This window comes from Panthera pardus, unplaced genomic scaffold (assembly GCF_024362965.1).
Source record: "Panthera pardus isolate Hobbes unplaced genomic scaffold, ASM2436296v1 HiC_scaffold_17, whole genome shotgun sequence".
Taxonomy (NCBI): domain Eukaryota; kingdom Metazoa; phylum Chordata; class Mammalia; order Carnivora; family Felidae; genus Panthera; species Panthera pardus.
Window position 1 is genome coordinate 92,915,505 of NW_026526732.1, and position 18,318 is coordinate 92,933,822.

Sequence of the window (18,318 nt, forward strand, 5' to 3'; positions counted from 1 at the left end):
ATGGACAAGCTTAGTAAGTTGATTTTATTTAAAGAATAATTTAGAATTGGTGTTTTGGCCATTTCTGCCTTTGGTCATATTCTTTTTAAGTATACATTGATTAAAAAAGCTTGTGTCCATGCATCTTTTCCCCTCTCTTTCTTCTAGTTTCTACCTTTGCAGATTTGTTGCTTTTTTCCTGTGTCTTCTGTCACTCATCTTATCTTCAACATTCAGGTGCATCCACTCAGAAGAGATGGTGAATGCCTAATTTCCTCAAGAAGTAATAAGCTCTCAGGAATATACATGGGGTATATTTTTGGTCACTAAAAAATAGCAATCACCATTTACAGACTCCACAGTGGACTTGAGACAGTTTGTTGATACCTCCTGGGTTCTGGGATTCTGGTTATTTGGGTCCCCTGAGGACATAACAGTCAGGCAGCCATGTGGGTAGTAGGGCTCCTGTTGTTGATGTGAAATTATACAAACTAGGGAACACTTATCAATTGAGTATCATTGACATGTTGTTGAGAAGTTGAACATTTACTCAGCACACTACTCTGTTTTGGCATACTCTGTAAGTTTTATTTGATCAGATACAGCATCTGAAAGCATTTCTACCTGAATGTTGAAATCGCCACCTAGACATAAAATTATAACTCTTGCAGATAAAAGAAGTAGAATAAACATTTCAATTCTCTGATATTAAAACAATGAACAGAGGGGTTCCGGAAGATGGCGGCGTAGGAGGACGCGAGGCTCACAGCGCGTCCTGCCGATCACTTAGATTCCACCTACACCTGCCTAAAGAACCCAGAAAACCGCCAGAGGATTAGCAGAAGGGAGTCTCCGGAGTCAAGCGCAGACCAGAGGCCCACGGAAGAGGGTAGGAAGGGCGGCGAGGCGGTGCGCGCTCCACGGACTGGCGGGAGGGAGCCGGGGCGGAGGGGCGGCTCGCCGGCCAAGCAGAGCCCCCGAGTCTGGCTGGCAAAAGCGGAGGGGCCGGACGGACTGTGTTCCGACAGCAAGCGCGACTTAGCGTCTGGGAGGTCATAAGTTAACAGCTCTGCTCGGAAAGCGGGAAGGCTGGAGGACAAAGGGAGGGAGAGCTGCTGAGCCCCCTGACGGCAGAGCTCAGCTTGGCGGGGAACAAAGGCGCCAGCGCCATCTCCCCCGCCCATCCCCCAGCCAAAATCCCAAAGGGAACCAGTTCCTGCCAGAGAACTTGCTCGCTCCGCGCAAACACCCAACTCTGTGCTTCTGCGGAGCCAAACCTCCGGCAGTGGATCTGACTCCCTCCCGCTGCCACAGGGCCCCTCCTGAAGTGGATCACCTAAGGAGAAGCGAGCTAAGCCTGCCCCTCCAGCCCCCGGGCACCTTTCCTACCCACCCCAGCTAATACGCCAGATCCCCAGCAACACAAGCCTGGCAGTGTGCAAGTAGCCCAGACGGGACACGCCACCCCACAGTGAATCCCACCCCTAGGAGAGGGGAAGAGAAGGCACACACCAGTCTGACTGTGGCCCCAGCAGTGGGCTGGGGGCAGACATCCAGTCGGACTGCGGCCCCGCCCACTAACTCCAGTTATACACCACAGCACAGGGGAAGGGCCCTGCAGGCCCCCACCACTCCAGGGACTCTCCAAAATGACCAAACGGAAGAATTCCCCTCAGAAGAATCTCCAGGAAATAACAACAGCTAATGAACTGATCAAAAAGGATTTAAATAATATAACAGAAAGTGAATTTAGAATAATAGTCATAAAATTAATCGCTGGGCTTGAAAACAGTATACAGGACAGCAGAGAATCTCTTGCCACAAAGATCGAGGGACTAAGGAACAGTCACGAGGAGTTGAAAAACTCTTTAAACGAATTGCAAAACAAAATGGAATCCACGATGGCTCGGCTTGAAGAGGCAGAGGAGAGAATAGGTGAACTAGAAGATAAAGTTATGGAGAAAGAGGAAGCTGAAAGAAAGAGAGATAAAAAAATCCAGGAGTATGAGGGGAAAATTAGAGAACTAAGTGATACACTAAAAAAAAAAATAATATACGCATAATTGGTATCCCAGAGGAGGAAGAGAGAGGGAAGGGTGCTGAAGGGGTACTTGAACAAATTATAGCTGAGAACTTCCCTGAACTGGGGAAGGAAAAAGGCATTGAAATCCAAGAGGCACAGAGAACTCCCTTCAGACGTAACTTGAATCAACCTTCTGCACGACATATCATAGTGAAACTGGCAAAATACAAGGATAAAGAGAAAATTCTGAAAGCAGCAAGGGATAAACGTGCCCTCACATATAAAGGGAGACCTATAAGACTCGTGACTGATCTCTCCTTTGAAACTTGGCAGGCCAGAAAGGCTTGGCACGATATCTACAGTGTGCTAAACAGAAAAAATATGCAGCCGAGAATCCTTTATCCAGCAAGTCTGTCATTTAGAATAGAAGGAGAGATAAAGGTCTTCCCAAACAAACAAAAACTGAAGGAATTTGTCACCACGAAACCAGCCCTACAAGAGATCCTAAGGGGGATCCTGTGAGACAAAGTACCAGAGACATCACTACAAGCATAAAACATACAGACATCACAATGACTCTAAACCCATATCTTTCTATAATAACACTGAATGTAAATGGATTAAATGCGCCAACCAAAAGACATAGGGTATCAGAATGGATAAAAAAACAAGACCCATCTATTTGCTGTCTACAAGAGACTCATTTTAGATCTGAGGACACCTTTAGATTGAGAGTGAGGGGATGGAGAACTATTTATCATGCTCCTGGAAGCCAAAAGAAAGCTGGAGTAGCCATACTTATATCAGACAAACTAGACTTTAAATTAAAGGCTGTAACAAGAGATGAAGAAGGGCATTATATAATAATCACAGGGTCTATCCACCAGGAAGAGCTAACTATTATAAATGTCTATGCGCCAAATACCCGAGCCCCCAGATATATAAAACAATTACTCATAAACATAAGCAACCTTATTGATAAGAATGTGGTCATTGCAGGGGACTTTAACACCCCACTTACAGAAATGGATAGATCATCTAGACACACGGTCAATAAAGAAACAAGGGCCCTGAATGATACATTGGATCAGATGGACTTGACAGATATATTTAGAACTCTGCATCCCAAAGCAACAGAATATACTTTCTTCTCGAGTGCACATGGAACATTCTCTAGGATAGATCATATACTGGGTCACAAAACAGCCCTTCATAAGTTTACAAGAATTGAAATTATACCATGCATACTTTCAGACCACAATGCTATGAAGCTTGAAATCAACCACAGGAAAAAGTCTGGAAAACCTCCAAAAGCATGGAGGTTAAAGAACACCCTACTAACGAATGAGTGGGTCAACCAGGCAATTAGAGAAGAAATTAAAACATATATGGAAACAAACGAAAATGAAAATACAACAATCCAAACGCTTTGGGATGCAGCGAAGGCAGTTCTGAGAGGAAAATACATTGCAATCCAGGCCTATCTCAAGAAACAAGAAAAATCCCAAATACAAAATCTAACAGCACACCTAAAGGAAATAGAAGCAGAACAGCAAAGGCAGCCTAAACCCAGCAGAAGAAGAGAAATAATAAAGATCAGAGCAGAAATAAACAATATAGAATCTAAAAAAACTGTAGAGCAGATCAACGAAACCAAGAGTTGGTTTTTTGAAAAAATAAACAAAATTGACAAACCTCTAGCCAGGCTTCTCAAAAAGAAAAGGGAGATGACCCAAATAGATAAAATCATGAATGAAAATGGAATGATGACAACCAATCCCTCAGAGATACAAACAATTATCAGGGAATACTATGAAAAATTATATGCCAGCAAATTGGACAACCTGGAAGAAATGGACAAATTTCTAAACACCCACACTCTTCCAAAACTCAATCAGGAGGAAATAGAAAGCTTGAACAGACCCATAACCAGCGAAGAAATTGAATCGGTTATCAAGAATCTCCCAACAAATAAGAGTCCAGGACCAGATGGCTTCCCAGGGGAGTTCTACCAGACATTTAAAGCAGAGATAATACCTATCCTTCTCAAGCTATTCCAAGAAATAGAAAGGGAAGGAAAACTTCCAGACTCATTCTATGAAGCCAGTATTACTTTGATTCCTAAACCAGACCGAGACCCAGTAAAAAAAGAGAACTACAGGCCAATATCCCTGATGAATATGGATGCAAAAATTCTTAATAAGATACTAGCAAATCGAATTCAACAGCATATAAAAAGAATTATTCACCATGATCAAGTGGGATTCATTCCTGGGATGCAGGGCTGGTTCAACATTCGCAAATCGATCAACGTGATACATCACATTAACAAAAAAAAAAGAGAAGAACCATATGATCCTGTCAATCGATGCAGAAAAGGCCTTTGACAAAATCCAGCACCCTTTCTTAATAAAAACCCTTGAGAAAGTCGGGATAGAAGGAACATACTTAAAGATCATAAAGGCCATTTATGAAAAGCCCACAGCTAACATCATCCTCAACGGGGAAAAACTGAGAGCTTTTTCCCTGAGATCAGGAACACGACAGGGATGCCCACTGTCACCGCTGCTGTTTAATATAGTGCTGGAAGTTCTAGCATCAGCAATCAGACAACAAAAGGAAATCAAAGGCATCAAAATTGGCAAAGATGAAGTCAAGCTTTCGCTTTTTGCAGATGACATGATATTATACATGGAAAATCCGATAGACTCCACCAAAAGTCTGCTAGAACTGATACATGAATTCAGCAAAGTTGCAGGATACAAAATCAATGTGCAGAAATCAGTTGCATTCTTATACACTAACAATGAAGCAACAGAAAGACAAATGAAGAAACTGATCCCATTCACAATTGCACCAAGAAGCATAAAATACCTAGGAATAAATCTAACCAAAGATGTAAAAGATCTGTATGCTGAAAACTATAGAAAGCTTATGCAGGTAATTGAAGAAGATATAAAGAAATGGAAAGACATTCCCTGCTCATGGATTGGAAGAATAAATATTGTCAAAATGTCAATACTACCCAAAGCTATCTACACATTCAATGCAATCCCAATCAAAATTGCACCAGCATTCTTCTCGAAACTAGAACAAGCAATCCTAAAATTCATATGGAACCACAAAAGGCCCCGAATAGCCAAAGTAATTTTGAAGAAGAAGACCAAAGCAGGAGGCATCACAATCCCAGACTTTAGCCTCTACTACAAAGCTGTCATCATCAAGACAGCATGGTATTGGCATAAAAACAGACACATAGACCAATGGAATAGAATAGAAACCCCAGACCTAGACCCACAAACGTATGGCCAACTCATCTTTGACAAAGCAGGAAAGAACATCCAATGGAAAAAAGACAGTCTCTTTAACAAATGGTGCTGGGAGAACTGGACAGCAACATGCAGAAGGTTGAAACTAGACCACTTTCTCACACCATTCACAAAAATAAACTCAAAATGGATAAAGGACCTGAATGTGAGACAGGAAACCATCAAAACCTTAGAGGAGAAAGCAGGAAAAGACCTCTCTGACCTCAGCCGTAGCAATCTCTTACTCGGCACATCCCCAAAGGCAAGGGAATTAAAAGCAAAAGTGAATTACTGGGACCTTATGAAGATAAAAAGCTTCTGCACAGCAAAGGAAACAACCAACAAAACTAAAAGGCAACCAACGGAATGGGAAAAGATATTTGCAAATGACACATCGGACAAAGGGCTAGTATCCAAAATCTATAAAGAGCTCATCAAACTCCACACCCGAAAAACAAATAACCCAGTGAAGAAATGGGCAGAAAACATGAATAGACACTTCTCTAAAGAAGACATCCGGATGGCCAACAGGCACATGAAAAGATGTTCAATGTCGCTCCTTATCAGGGAAATACAAATCAAAACCACACTCAGATACCACCTCACACCAGTCAGAGTGGCCAAAATGAAGAAATCAGGAGACTATAGATGCTGGAGAGGATGTGGAGAAACAGGAACCCTCTTGCACTGTTGGTGGGAATGCAAATTGGTGCAGCCGCTCTGGAAAGCAGTGTGGAGGTTCCTCAGAAAATTAAAAATAGACCTACCCTATGACCCAGCAATAGCACTGCTAGGAATTTATCCAAGGGATACAGGAGTACTGATGCATAGGGGCACCTGTACCCCAATGTTTATAGCGGCACTCTCAACAATAGCCAAATTATGGAAAGAGCCTAAATGTCCATCAACTGATGAATGGATAAAGAAATTGTGGTTTATATACACAATGGAATACTACGTGGCAATGAGAAAAAATGAAATATGGCCTTTTGTAGCAACATGGATGGAACTGGAGAGTGTGATGCTAAGTGAAATAAGCCATACAGAGAAAGACAGATACCATATGGTTTCACTCTTATGTGGATCCTGAGAAACATAACAGAAACCCATGGGGGAGGGGAAGGAAAAAAAAAAAAAAAAGAGGTTAGAGTGGGAGAGAGCCAAAGCATTAGAGACTGTTAAAAACTGAGAACAAACTGAGGGTTGATGGGGGGTGGGAGGGAGGGCAGGGTGGGAGGGAGGGCAGGGTGGGTGATGGGTATTGAGGAGGGCACCTTTTGGGATGAGCACTGGGTGTTGTATGGAAACCAATTTGACAGTAAATTTCATATATTAAAAAATAAAAAAAATAAAAAAATAAAAAAATAAAACAAAACAAAAAAAACAATGAACACCATTTCAGAACCTTGTCTCTTTTAAGTAAAAATATCTTTATCAAGGTCTGAACACTTAAAATGCTATAATAGTTGCCACAAGCAATGAATGTAACCTTACAAAGGCAGTTATGAAACACAACACTTATATGAGTCATTTTTACCATTTCAATATATATCTTATAATTGCTAGGTTTCTTTTTTACGGTAATATGTGTATCTTGCCATTTCTAGATTAGTTTTGATGCTCTAGGTTAAGATTTATAGTACTGTAGATTCACTTGGAAGTATGGAGCCATTCTGAAGCAGGTGTAGCATTCAAATGAAGCCCCATTCTGAGTGCTTCTCACCAGTCCATAGTGGAAAGTGGAAGACCTCCTTCCTCAAAAATGATACCCATGTTTTTGCTAGATGTCAGTCAGAACTTGCGGGTACTTTTGACTTAGCCTGCAATTCTTTTCTTTTTTTAAAAAAAAATTAATGTTATTATTTATTTTTGAGAGAGAGAGATACAGAGTGCGGGGCTTGAACCCACAAACTGCAAGATCATGACCTGAGCCAAAGTCAGATGCTTAACCAACTGAGCCACCCAGGTGCCCCAAGCCTGAGATTCTTCACAGTCTAGTCACAAAAGCAAAGACCAAGTAAGCAACAAACCAACCAAACAAATTCTTGGAAAATGCTGTAGACACCCTCCCAGACCCTTGTCCCTGCTCCCAAGGGCTCTTTCCAGGCAAGGCTCTGAATCATACTGATGTACCTTTCCTCCAAAGTTATTTGAAGAATAATTGTTCTCTTGAAGATTACTTTTCATTCCTTCCTCATTTTATTTATTAGCATAGCTAGCTGAGGGTTCTTTTTTCAGGGGTTTTAAAATGGGTATAGTAAAATTTACTCTCTGACATATAGTTCTTTAGTTATGACAAATGCATAAAGTTGTGTAACTACCACTACAGCCAGTCATGTAACCACCATCTCCCAAAATGTGCTCATGCTACCTTTTTCCACCCTCAACATAAATTGGTTTTGATATAATTCTCATTCTTTTCTTTACCATTTTTGTCCTTGAAAATCTACCCATTGTTGAGTTCTTCTTTTTCTTGTGTTCTGAATTTTAGATTTTAAAAGCAGCCAAATGTGGGAGGACTTTGACATTTATGTGTTTGGAAATTACAATTACAATAACAATACTAGAAAATGGACACCTTTCTATTTTATGTGCATTGACTCATTTAGCTTTTATAACAACCTTATGTAGAAGGTACTATTATTATCTCCTTTTACCAGTGAGAAAATGTAGTCCAGATTCTTTGGATAATCTCCCATAGCACATTAGTGGCAAAGCTGAGATTCAGAGCCAGGAAGTCTGACCTGGTGTTATACACTCATTTTTTATGTTCCCCAAAGAAGGGCCTTCAACTGAATAGCAACTTCCCATAATGTTTCAGTTATGCCAGGTGAATAAGTTCTAGGGATCTATGGTGCAACATTGTGCCTATGGTTAAAAGCACTTAACAGCTTGCTAAAGGATAGATATCACCTTAAATGTTCTAACTACAATAAAAAATAAATAAAATTGACAACCATTTTTTTTAAAAAAGGAACTTAACCAGTAAGATCTACCAGTGTTTTATAGCTTAGTCTTAGATGTTAGCAATTCTAACCATTATGAGATTTCTTCAGGAATGTTGCTTGCCCACATCAGTCTGATTATCTCCTAAAAAGCTTGATAAGCAAAAACTGATAACTTACCATTTTTCTGAGTAGTTCATATAAACATGTATTTTTCCAAATGTCACAGAAGGACACACAGGCTAATTAATTTGATTTATACAGGTCCACTCTTCTCTTATCCATGGAGGAAACCGGCCTTAAATAATGTTGATAATTCTTTCTTAGGCTCTGGTCTACATCATGTCATCATCCTTACCTTACACAGTGTCTGATAGAAGCCTGCCTTCACTACATATTTACTTCTGTCTTTAAATTAGTTAAGTACTGTAGGGACGCCTGGTGGCTCACTTGGTTAAGCATCTGACTTCCACTTAGGTCATGATCTCATGGTTCGTGAGTTCGAGCCCAGCATCGGGCTCTGTGAGTCATGACAGCTCAGAACCTGGAGCCTGCTTTGGATTCTTTGTCTCCCTTTCTCTCTGCTCCTCCCCTGCTTGTGCTCTCTTTCTCGAAAATAAGTAAACATTTAAAAAATTTAAATTAGTTAAGTACTATAAATTACTGCCATATTTTATTTTCATCAGTTGAAAATCTTGAGTTCACATCATATTACCAATTATCAGATTTTTTTGTCTTCATGTAGCAACTCTTCCACCATTGTCATAATCTTGGGTGACTCTTTCACTGTAACTCAAGGTTTGTAATTTATCCTTTTGTCTCCATCTCCTCTACTTTATAGTCCAAATAAGGATATATGGGACTTGGAATATTCTGAACAGAACAGAGTTCAAACAATTAAATGCCAGTTTCCTCACTAGATATATCTGTAAAACACAACTGAAATTTGGATTGATATAAGTAGGTTAAAGACACCCTAAATGTTATTTAGTTTTGGGCCACCAAATCCTGTCCAAGAAGTTGTATTCTAGTGGAACCTCACAGAGTGTTCAGAGCTTACTGAAAAGTACAATCCATTTATGATGCTGGCCAATGTTGTGTAATTGTAGACGGGACTATAGTTACCACAAGCCCCTCCCTCACTGTAAGGGGACAGATGATTATGCCCTTTCCTCCAAGATACCTAGGTACATTACTTGACAATGAAGGACGGGTTTGATCTCAGAACTCACTCATCCTCTCCACATGAGATCATCGTGCAGGTTATAACCTGAACAGCATTCAGGACAATCCTAATCACAGAGCTCCTCCTCTGCCCGCTTAGTGAATTCAATGGCTAGTGAACTCATTTCCATGGAAGTATTAATACAAGTATTCAGATTATTTTATTAAGTAAAACATGCTTACTTTTGTTTTAGCCTCAATATTCACATTTATAGTGTTATATAAAAATGTTTAATACCCAGTAAGTGAAACCACAGTTATCCCATTAAAAGCAAATTGAAACTGAGAGAACAATCTCTGTATTGCAAATGTGAATGCCTCACCCAGAGTTGTTCTCAGCCCCTGGGGCAGTCACTTTGCCCAGACACTTTTTATGCTCAGGAGGGATGTAATAGTGTTTATATAGGTGACGATGTAAACTGTGGATACACATTTTGCTCTTAAAATAGCATTATTCATTTTGAAACAGAAATGCTGCATTGTCCTTGGAGCAACGAAACGCAGAAACAAAAACAAATAGTTTCTTCCATGAATACTCACAATTAATAACTCAGGGATATGGCTTTTGTATTCAGAACAGAAGAGATACATAATGATCCTTTTTTTAATCAAGACCCATGAAAAAGTGAAATATCATTAATATGAAATAAAGAAAGTATACTATTGTATTGTCATGAAGATTTAGATGTAAAAATCAATTCTACATATTCTAGAATTAGACTAAGAAAAAAATGATTTTAATTTGTCATTCAATTACTGAATAATACATTAACTAGTAAGACAGAATTATTTTAGGTTTAGGTTTTAATTTAATTTTATTTTATTTCCCCAGATTAGCACTTGGTGCTGAGAGGGGAAAGGAAATGAAAGTAAAATATATAAATCTTTCAAATAGTGACTTTTATTTTCATCAATAAACTCTAACTATTATAACTGCTATGTTACAGCAGAGAATGGTAGTATTAAAACAGGTCAGTGTTTCTAGTTGTATATGTACTTCAAAACTTGTAATCAACTTAAAATTAGTCTAATTTGTTCTTATTTTTATTACAATCTGACATCTAAATTCTCTTTTTTATTTTATATCCTCATTATTTGATATGATTTATTCTGGAAGCACTTACTTAATTTCTACTGAATATGAAAATAATAGATTAGTACTGAGTTTAACACCATAATGATTTGATTACTTTTCTGGATTGCTAATGAAAACTATTTTCTGAATATCTGGTTACTTTATTACATATGGACATCAAACTACAGAGGATTCAAGGAATGTTTTCTTCTTCTCTGCTTCTAAACCTTTTTTTTTAATCTTACCCACCAAATTTTCATTTGTCTGTTTTATATTCCCTTAATTGGTTCTCATTTCTTATTATCACCTTGCCCACACCACTACAAGGACATCATCTTATTTATTTACTTTGTTATATTTTTACAAAACAAAACAAAACTAGTGAAAAAGCATTATTTACATACATAAGCTCCTCCCAAATGCCACAATCCCAAGTGTACTCAAGCAAGGTGCTGAGCAAAGAACTTCTGGAATCTGGGTAGAATAAAGTTCAAATCCCAGCTTTGTGACCTGGTAAAACCCTCTGATTCTCAATTTCATGATAAAATTGGGGGGGGGGGAGGAAATCACCTAAAACATTGTAAAGCACTAAACATAGAATTATAGTTAAGATATATTATTTTTGTATGAGACAGTCTGAGCCCATTAGCCCATGTAAATTTTACTTTTCAAAGTATCCGTTTCTTCATTCACAAAATTGGAAAATAAACTCATCCATAGAGTTTGTTCAGCATGGCACCAGGAGCAAATAATAGTAGCCAACATTTCTTTAAAAAAAAATTACTGTGTACTGTGTTTAGAATTTGCACAGATCATTTCACTCAAATCTCACCATAAGTTTATGAAGTAGGTACATGGCTATTTCCTTTTGCAAGATCTTGTAACTTGCCTCAGCTTTCACAGCAAGTAGCCAGTTCTGGGGCCTGTGAATATACCACATCCACCAAAAATTTAAAAAATACAAGCTAATTTTATTCACTATTTTTTACATTGCTAGTTTCCATCTCTCTTCATTACCTTTTTTTTTTCCTAATGCGTATTATGAAGCTGAAAGAATTTTGACTTCAAAGACTGGCTCCCTGGAAGAAGATCTGAATCTAATCCAATTTTATATATACACACACACACACACACACACACACATATATATATACATATATACACATATATATACATATATATACACATATGTATGTATACATGTGTATATATACATATATATATACATATGTGTATATATATGTATATATATAATTGCATATAACTATGTATGTTAAATATATATTCATTATATATACATATAAAAGAAACATCTTTTCTAGCAACAAGATAAAATGCTATAAATTATTTTCCACTGACCTTTAGTAACCAAAGCACATATATTTGAGATAATAGACTCAAATTATGATTAATATTTGTGTTAAAACATTTTGTTATATACATTTGAGATATACAACTTTAAAATTCAACATCTGGAGCACTGGGTGTTGTATGGAAACCAATTTGACAATAAATTTCATATATTGGAAAAAAATAAAAATAAATAAAAAATAAATAAATAAAATAAAATAAAATTCAACATCTGTATACACTACAAAATGATCACCACCTCACCACCTCAAGTTTCATTACCATCCATCACCATACAGTTGACCCTCTTTATCCATTCTGCCCACCCCCAACTTCCTTCGTCTCTTTACCAGTAGTCTTTTCTCTATATCTATGAGTTTTTATTTTATTTTGCTTACTTGTTGTTTTGTTTTTAATTCCATGTGAGTGGAAATCATACAGTATTTGTCTTTCTCCATTTGACTTATTTTACTTAGCTTATAGGTCTGTTACCAAACCCAAGTTTGGCTATCCCTCCCTTGAAAGGCCATTACTCAAGAGACAAGTTTTTGATTGGAAAGGAATTTGAGCTTTATTCAGGAGGCCAGCAACCTAGGGAGAAGGCAGACTCTTGTCTCCAGAGGTTTCCACCTGGCCCAAGGGTTTTTGAAGGAATTTAGGGAACTTAATTAGCAAAGGGAGTACAGTGGCCTACAATATTTCTTGATTTCATATAGACTCAATGATGCCAGCTACATTTTCTCAGTTCTCCAGAGTTGAGCAAGGGGGGGTTTCTGTTTGTGTTTTGTGATGTGTAACAGTACTCTGTTACACAGAGTACTGTTACTCTGTTCTTTCTGTGAAGGTCAGCAAGGTCTTCGGATACACAAAGGGAGTTAAGTAAAATCATCTATGTGACCTAGAAAGAAAAACAATTTGCTAAACAATAGGTAGGCTAATCAGACAGCCGAGGTTGCTTCAAACAGACTTGCTGGCTTCTGTGGCCTGGAAAATTTCTGGTTCTTCACTCCTTAAGTCCAGTGATCTGCAAATCAAAGAAAGTAAATTAATTCTGTTATACATCAAGGGACTTAGGTCAGCAAGTAAGGAATATGTTAACTTGCAGCAAGTTAACTCTTAAGACTGTTTGAAGTGCTGTTACAGGTTCATCCATGTTGTCACAAATGGAAAGATTTTGTTGTTTTTTATGGCCAAGTTGTATTTATTCCATTGTATAAGTATGCCACATATTCTTTAACCATTCATCTATTTTAATGGTTATAACTGGCAATCAGCATCCGTTACTGTCTATTGTGGTTTCTGTACTGCAGAGACAAGAAAACGAAAAACTGCAGTATCTAGACTTCCACTGAAGCCGATGTGAATAGAAATTGCATTCCATCAATAATAAATATACGTGAAATGTAGATGATCTAGTGGAGATCATTTCTAGATGTCTTAGCAATTTCATATGGTGGATGAGATCATGGACATGTGAGATTTTCTGAGTCTCTGACTTTGTATTAAAATACAGAACCATCTGGAATGGCAGTGGGACTCTATAATGTAGTGTTCAATCACTAGCTTCAGGGTAGGAAGGGGCAGCCAGGGAGATAGTGCTGGCTGCTTCCTGGTAATCCAGCTTCCTTTATTTAGTACAATGAGTTCTTAAACTGAGTAATTCCAATGTTGGCTTTTATGTTTCTCAATTTCCTGATTATGGTTGAGGTAGTATCTCCTAGAGAGTCGTATCTGTGGTTCTTAGAGTTACTCCTACAGCCCTTCCTTCTAATAATTTTGGAAGCATCTTATTCTTGGTTATTAAGACTCTTTTTGCTTGAATACCTAGAGTGGTTTCTGTTTCCTGTGCTAAATCTTGACTAGCTTATATTGTATCCTAGTTTGTCGTTTTTGAGCAACACATCCATAATGTTCCCCACAGCTTAACTGCACTTTAGACAGGCCCCAAGACTCCATGCCCCTGACCTCCCTTTCTTCAGAGCTTTTGCTTTAGAAAACTAGTAATTGTAACTTTTTTCTCTGCCCCTGAAATGTAAACTTTCTTTCAGCCTCTTGCCAATTTTACAACCCAGAAATGTCTTTCTCAAGTACCAGGGAGTCATCCTTTTGAAATGTAATTACAGAAAAGGATAGGGCCTCTCCCTCCCCAACTAGGGTCTGCGGAAAGCTAGGAGCCCACTGTTAATAAGTGACAAGTACCAAACACAGATATACAAAGCACTTTGACCAACCACTCCCCCAGCCCAGTATCCTCCAGTATTTTCCCATTAGCTCACTACAGCATTTGAAAATCCTCCCACCTACCTTTGGTTCAGTGCAGTTAAATTCCATCTCTTTCCAAAGTCTTCCTTGTCTTTTTAACTGGTATGATGATTTTCTTTTCTTTCACAGTTCTCATCTTATGGTTTAAAGTTTTGTAATGTCCTTCATAATATTAGAAGCAAAAGGAAAAATACATCATCATTTTTAATTGTTTAAACTATATTGTGAACTGTTTTATTCAATCAAAAGAATATATAATTAAGGAATATTTATTTTATAAAACAATATAATAAACATTTGTGTACCTTCCATTGGCTTCAAGGAATAGAATATTAGCAGTAATTCCAGCCTCATCTATATTACTCACTGAATACATTAATATCCCCCTACCCTAGAGTGACTTTTCTGAGCTTTATATTCAACGTTCCCTACTGTTCTTCTTTAGAGCTTTATTATATATATGTATATCGCTAAGCAATGTTATTAAGTTTGTATGTATTTGACTTTTACAAGAATAGTTAATCAATGTAAGTATTTTTATGGAATATGATTTTATGTTCAACAGTATGTTGGATATTCAACCTTGTGAGAGACTGGTCATAGTGGCTTTTTATAAGCCCTGCAAAAATGTTTTTTTTTCTGTATCACCTTTTATAGCCTCCATAGTAGAGTTGCCTACAGAATCAACTCAGCATATGAAAGAGCATTATGAAGTGAAGTGAAAAGAGTCTTGGATGTGGATTTGGTAAATTTAGTCTTTTGGCACCTCATTCTAAGTTTGATCTGGACTCTGCCAAATCTTTTAAACTCGTGTTGTATTTTTCTTCTTACAATGCTGTTTTGCATTAAATCACTTCTAAGCACCTCAGAATACTTATGTAATTGTTCTCTTATAATTTATCAAAGAGGAACAGTGAGACTATATTGCTAAGCAGGAACAAGAATAAGAATGCATTTCCCGATAGCCAGGGTCAGATTAAATGCTGTTGAATAATACATAGAAAAATAAGGCTTGAATATTGCAATTACAGTATGCATTATAGTATACATAGGCAGTATACAATTATAGTATAGATAGGCAGCTAGTAACAGCTGCCTCTAAAGACTTATTGTCCCTATGTAGAATGGTATTTTCAAGTTAAAGTGTTCCTAACGTATTAAGGATCATTGTAAATAGATCCCTTATAGGAAAAAATCAATGATTTTTAAAAGTGTTCTTAATGTATAACTAGTAAACTATAGTTTTAATATTATCTTGTGGATAGCTTAGCAATGTTGGCTGATAGGTTGGTGATAAAATAATGGCAAAAGCCAAAGAAAAAGGGCAAACACACAATGTTTTAATTTGGAATATTACAATGTTTAAGCATTCTTACAGCTGATAATGAGCTGAACATAGACATATTATTTAAATTCTATAGAAGTACAGCATAAGAAATACTTACTGTAAAATGCTACAAGTATTACAAGAAAACATTTTATATCCAGGAATATGGAATAATTGCTTTCCTTTGAGTTTAAGATTCATATTAAATGGAAGTATGAAATCTGTTTATTCCATTACCTTCTATGTATTTATTCCAAGGTAAAATAAAGATATTTGGATAGGTGATGTAGAACGGCACGATAGGTACAAGCCAAAACTTTATTTTACATATGCTTTGCTTCCATTTTTATATAACTGTGTAATTTTAGGGGAAATTATTTATATTCTCTAAGTTTAATATTCTCATCTACTAAATAGAGATAATAATAATACTACCTGATAGAATGATTATGAAGATAAACTGTGATAATTTATATAAAACATCAAGTATAATTATAAAAAATAGTAAGAGTATTGTTAACTATACATAAGCTATTTATTATATTATTATTAAAAATTGAATATATGTTTTGTGATTGTGTTTAACAGGGTCGTCAGGACATCACTGTGATAATGGACTTGAGGAGTGCATTTCCAAATTATGTATGCATGGAATACGCATAGAAAATGAACCTGACTTTGGCTCAGAATGTTTATGCATATCTGGATTTGTGGTAAAGACTATTGGTGGTTTTGTTGTGATACTTTTTTCATTGCTTCTGAAATATGGTGAATAATAGAAAATTCTTTGGTGAGAAATTAGGTTGGAAAAGTTAATATTAGTGTTTCTTTCTCTGACTATACATGCTGCTTCTCAGCATTCCCTTTTCCTTTCTTGTCCATTCATCACAACCACCCTCAGCCTTTCCTTTCAGGAGAAAAGCATTCTGATAAATTGATTCACACTAAGGTGCAAGTCACTTAATGTATTGTCCTTTAATGTTTTAATGCATTTGGAAGGAGGATGCCAGTAAAGAAATTACTTAATATTGTCAGAGTCTTGGCAGAACCTCTATTTTGCCCAAGGGCATAGCACTGCTTCCAGAGTTGGGCTTAGAGTATTGTATGTCCAGGGAGAATGAATCTGCTTTCTTTGCAAGTCTGGACTGGCCCGAACTCCATTAGCACTGGAATAGACTTACCTTGGTAGCAATGTCTCTATTAAAAAATAGCTTCTGACCACAATCCTTTATTAAAACTGACCACAGCACATGAATATAGTAAGGGAACAGCAATTGGCAAGACTATGATGTCAGGAATTTTAAATATATATTTATAAATGTCATTAAAAGATAGACCAGTCTAAGATGAGATTAAGGCTCCATAATTAGAGAGGACACACAGTTAGATGACCCAGTGCAAGATTAAGGAATCACAATTAAAAGGAAGATGAGACCTGCCCAGTGCCTAAGAAAGATGCACAAGTATGGGTAGAACCAGACTCCTTAGAGCTGGAAGATGAGAAAGGAAGAGTCAGAAGTAGGAGTCTCCAGAAGTACTCAAGGAATTGAATAGAAAATGGTCAGTAACTGTCATCAAAACAAAATAATTTGAGAAAGCCTGTGCTTCAGTCAGATACTCTTCCCTTTTGAGGGTATTCCCAAGGTTCATCTGGCTGAGAGGGATATGTATAAGCTAAACCAGAACTGCCACCTTCCTGAATTTTTAGAGTCCTCCTACCCTGGTTCTGCTCTGGGGAAGGGTGTTTTTCTTAGTGATCACAGAAGGACGATCTTTGGGGAAGAATTTTAGGCACTCTGATACGTGAGTGTGGAAAGTATTTGGTGACAAGAAGTTAATTTTATGATGCCTCAGATTATACCAATGTTGGCTTCCTCAAAGAGATAGTAGAAAGAAAAAAATCTGAAATAAATCCTTTATTTTTTAACTAAATTCTCCTGCCAATACAGACTGGTATATAGAAAATAAATCGTCATTTCATAAGTGTTTTTATTGAACACAAAGAATTTACTACCAAGTACCCTGAAAATTTCTTTCAATAGTTAATACCCTGGGATATAACTTTTCACATTGGAATGTGAATCAATTAATACTTGTATATTAGTATACTTATATATTAGTATATATTGAAAATATAAAAATCTTGAAAAATATGTGGTTTTATAAAACCACAAGTCTACTAAGTAGAAGGAAGTGTCATCTATATTTTAGTAAGGCATTTAATAAGTTAATTTGAAATTAATATTCTTATACTTACTTTCTCAAATACTTTAAAGCTAAAACAGAACTAAAAAAAAACCTTACTATTATAAGAGAGAGTGGGTAAAAAGCTGTAAGGGAGATTCAACTTTGTTAATGCATTAGTCATGTTCTAAAATGAGTAGATAAAGATAGAGGAAATTTGATTTATTGAAAAATAATTTAATATTTAAATGTTATACATATCAATGGTCTAACAGTACAGACATTTAAAATTATATATACTTAAAAGTATATACTTGAAAATAGAACATAAATTATCAATAGGAATAAAACGCAAAATATTTTGAAGAACTATAAGAAAATCAAAGAAAATGTTTAAAGTCTTTGTTGAATGACAGAAATTTTACTGCCAAGTTAGAATCCTAAATATTGAAATAAGAGAATGACAAAACTATTTTGGAAACAGGTATGACAAATGTATAAGATCATTGAAAAATTGCCTTAAATTTATTTTCTCCCTTTTACAACTAATCCTGAGAGTAAATGGGATATGAAAAAAAAATAAGAATCATAATCCTGATGTCAAACTTCTTTAATTTCTTATATTCTTTAAAAGAATGTCA

The 18,318-nt window shown here is 36.7% G+C and overlaps 1 protein-coding gene across 1 annotated transcript in view; it reads left to right on the forward strand.

The window, feature by feature from the left end:
* The window catches only part of LOC109248190 (protein eyes shut homolog), a 784,935-nt gene continuing 766,617 nt past the window's right edge, over positions 1-18,318 (forward strand). Inside the window, exons 1-2 of the mRNA XM_053905310.1 lie at positions 1-13; positions 16,082-16,206. Of these exons, the coding sequence (XP_053761285.1) occupies positions 1-13; positions 16,082-16,206 (138 nt within the window). The remainder of the gene's footprint in view (positions 14-16,081; positions 16,207-18,318) is intronic.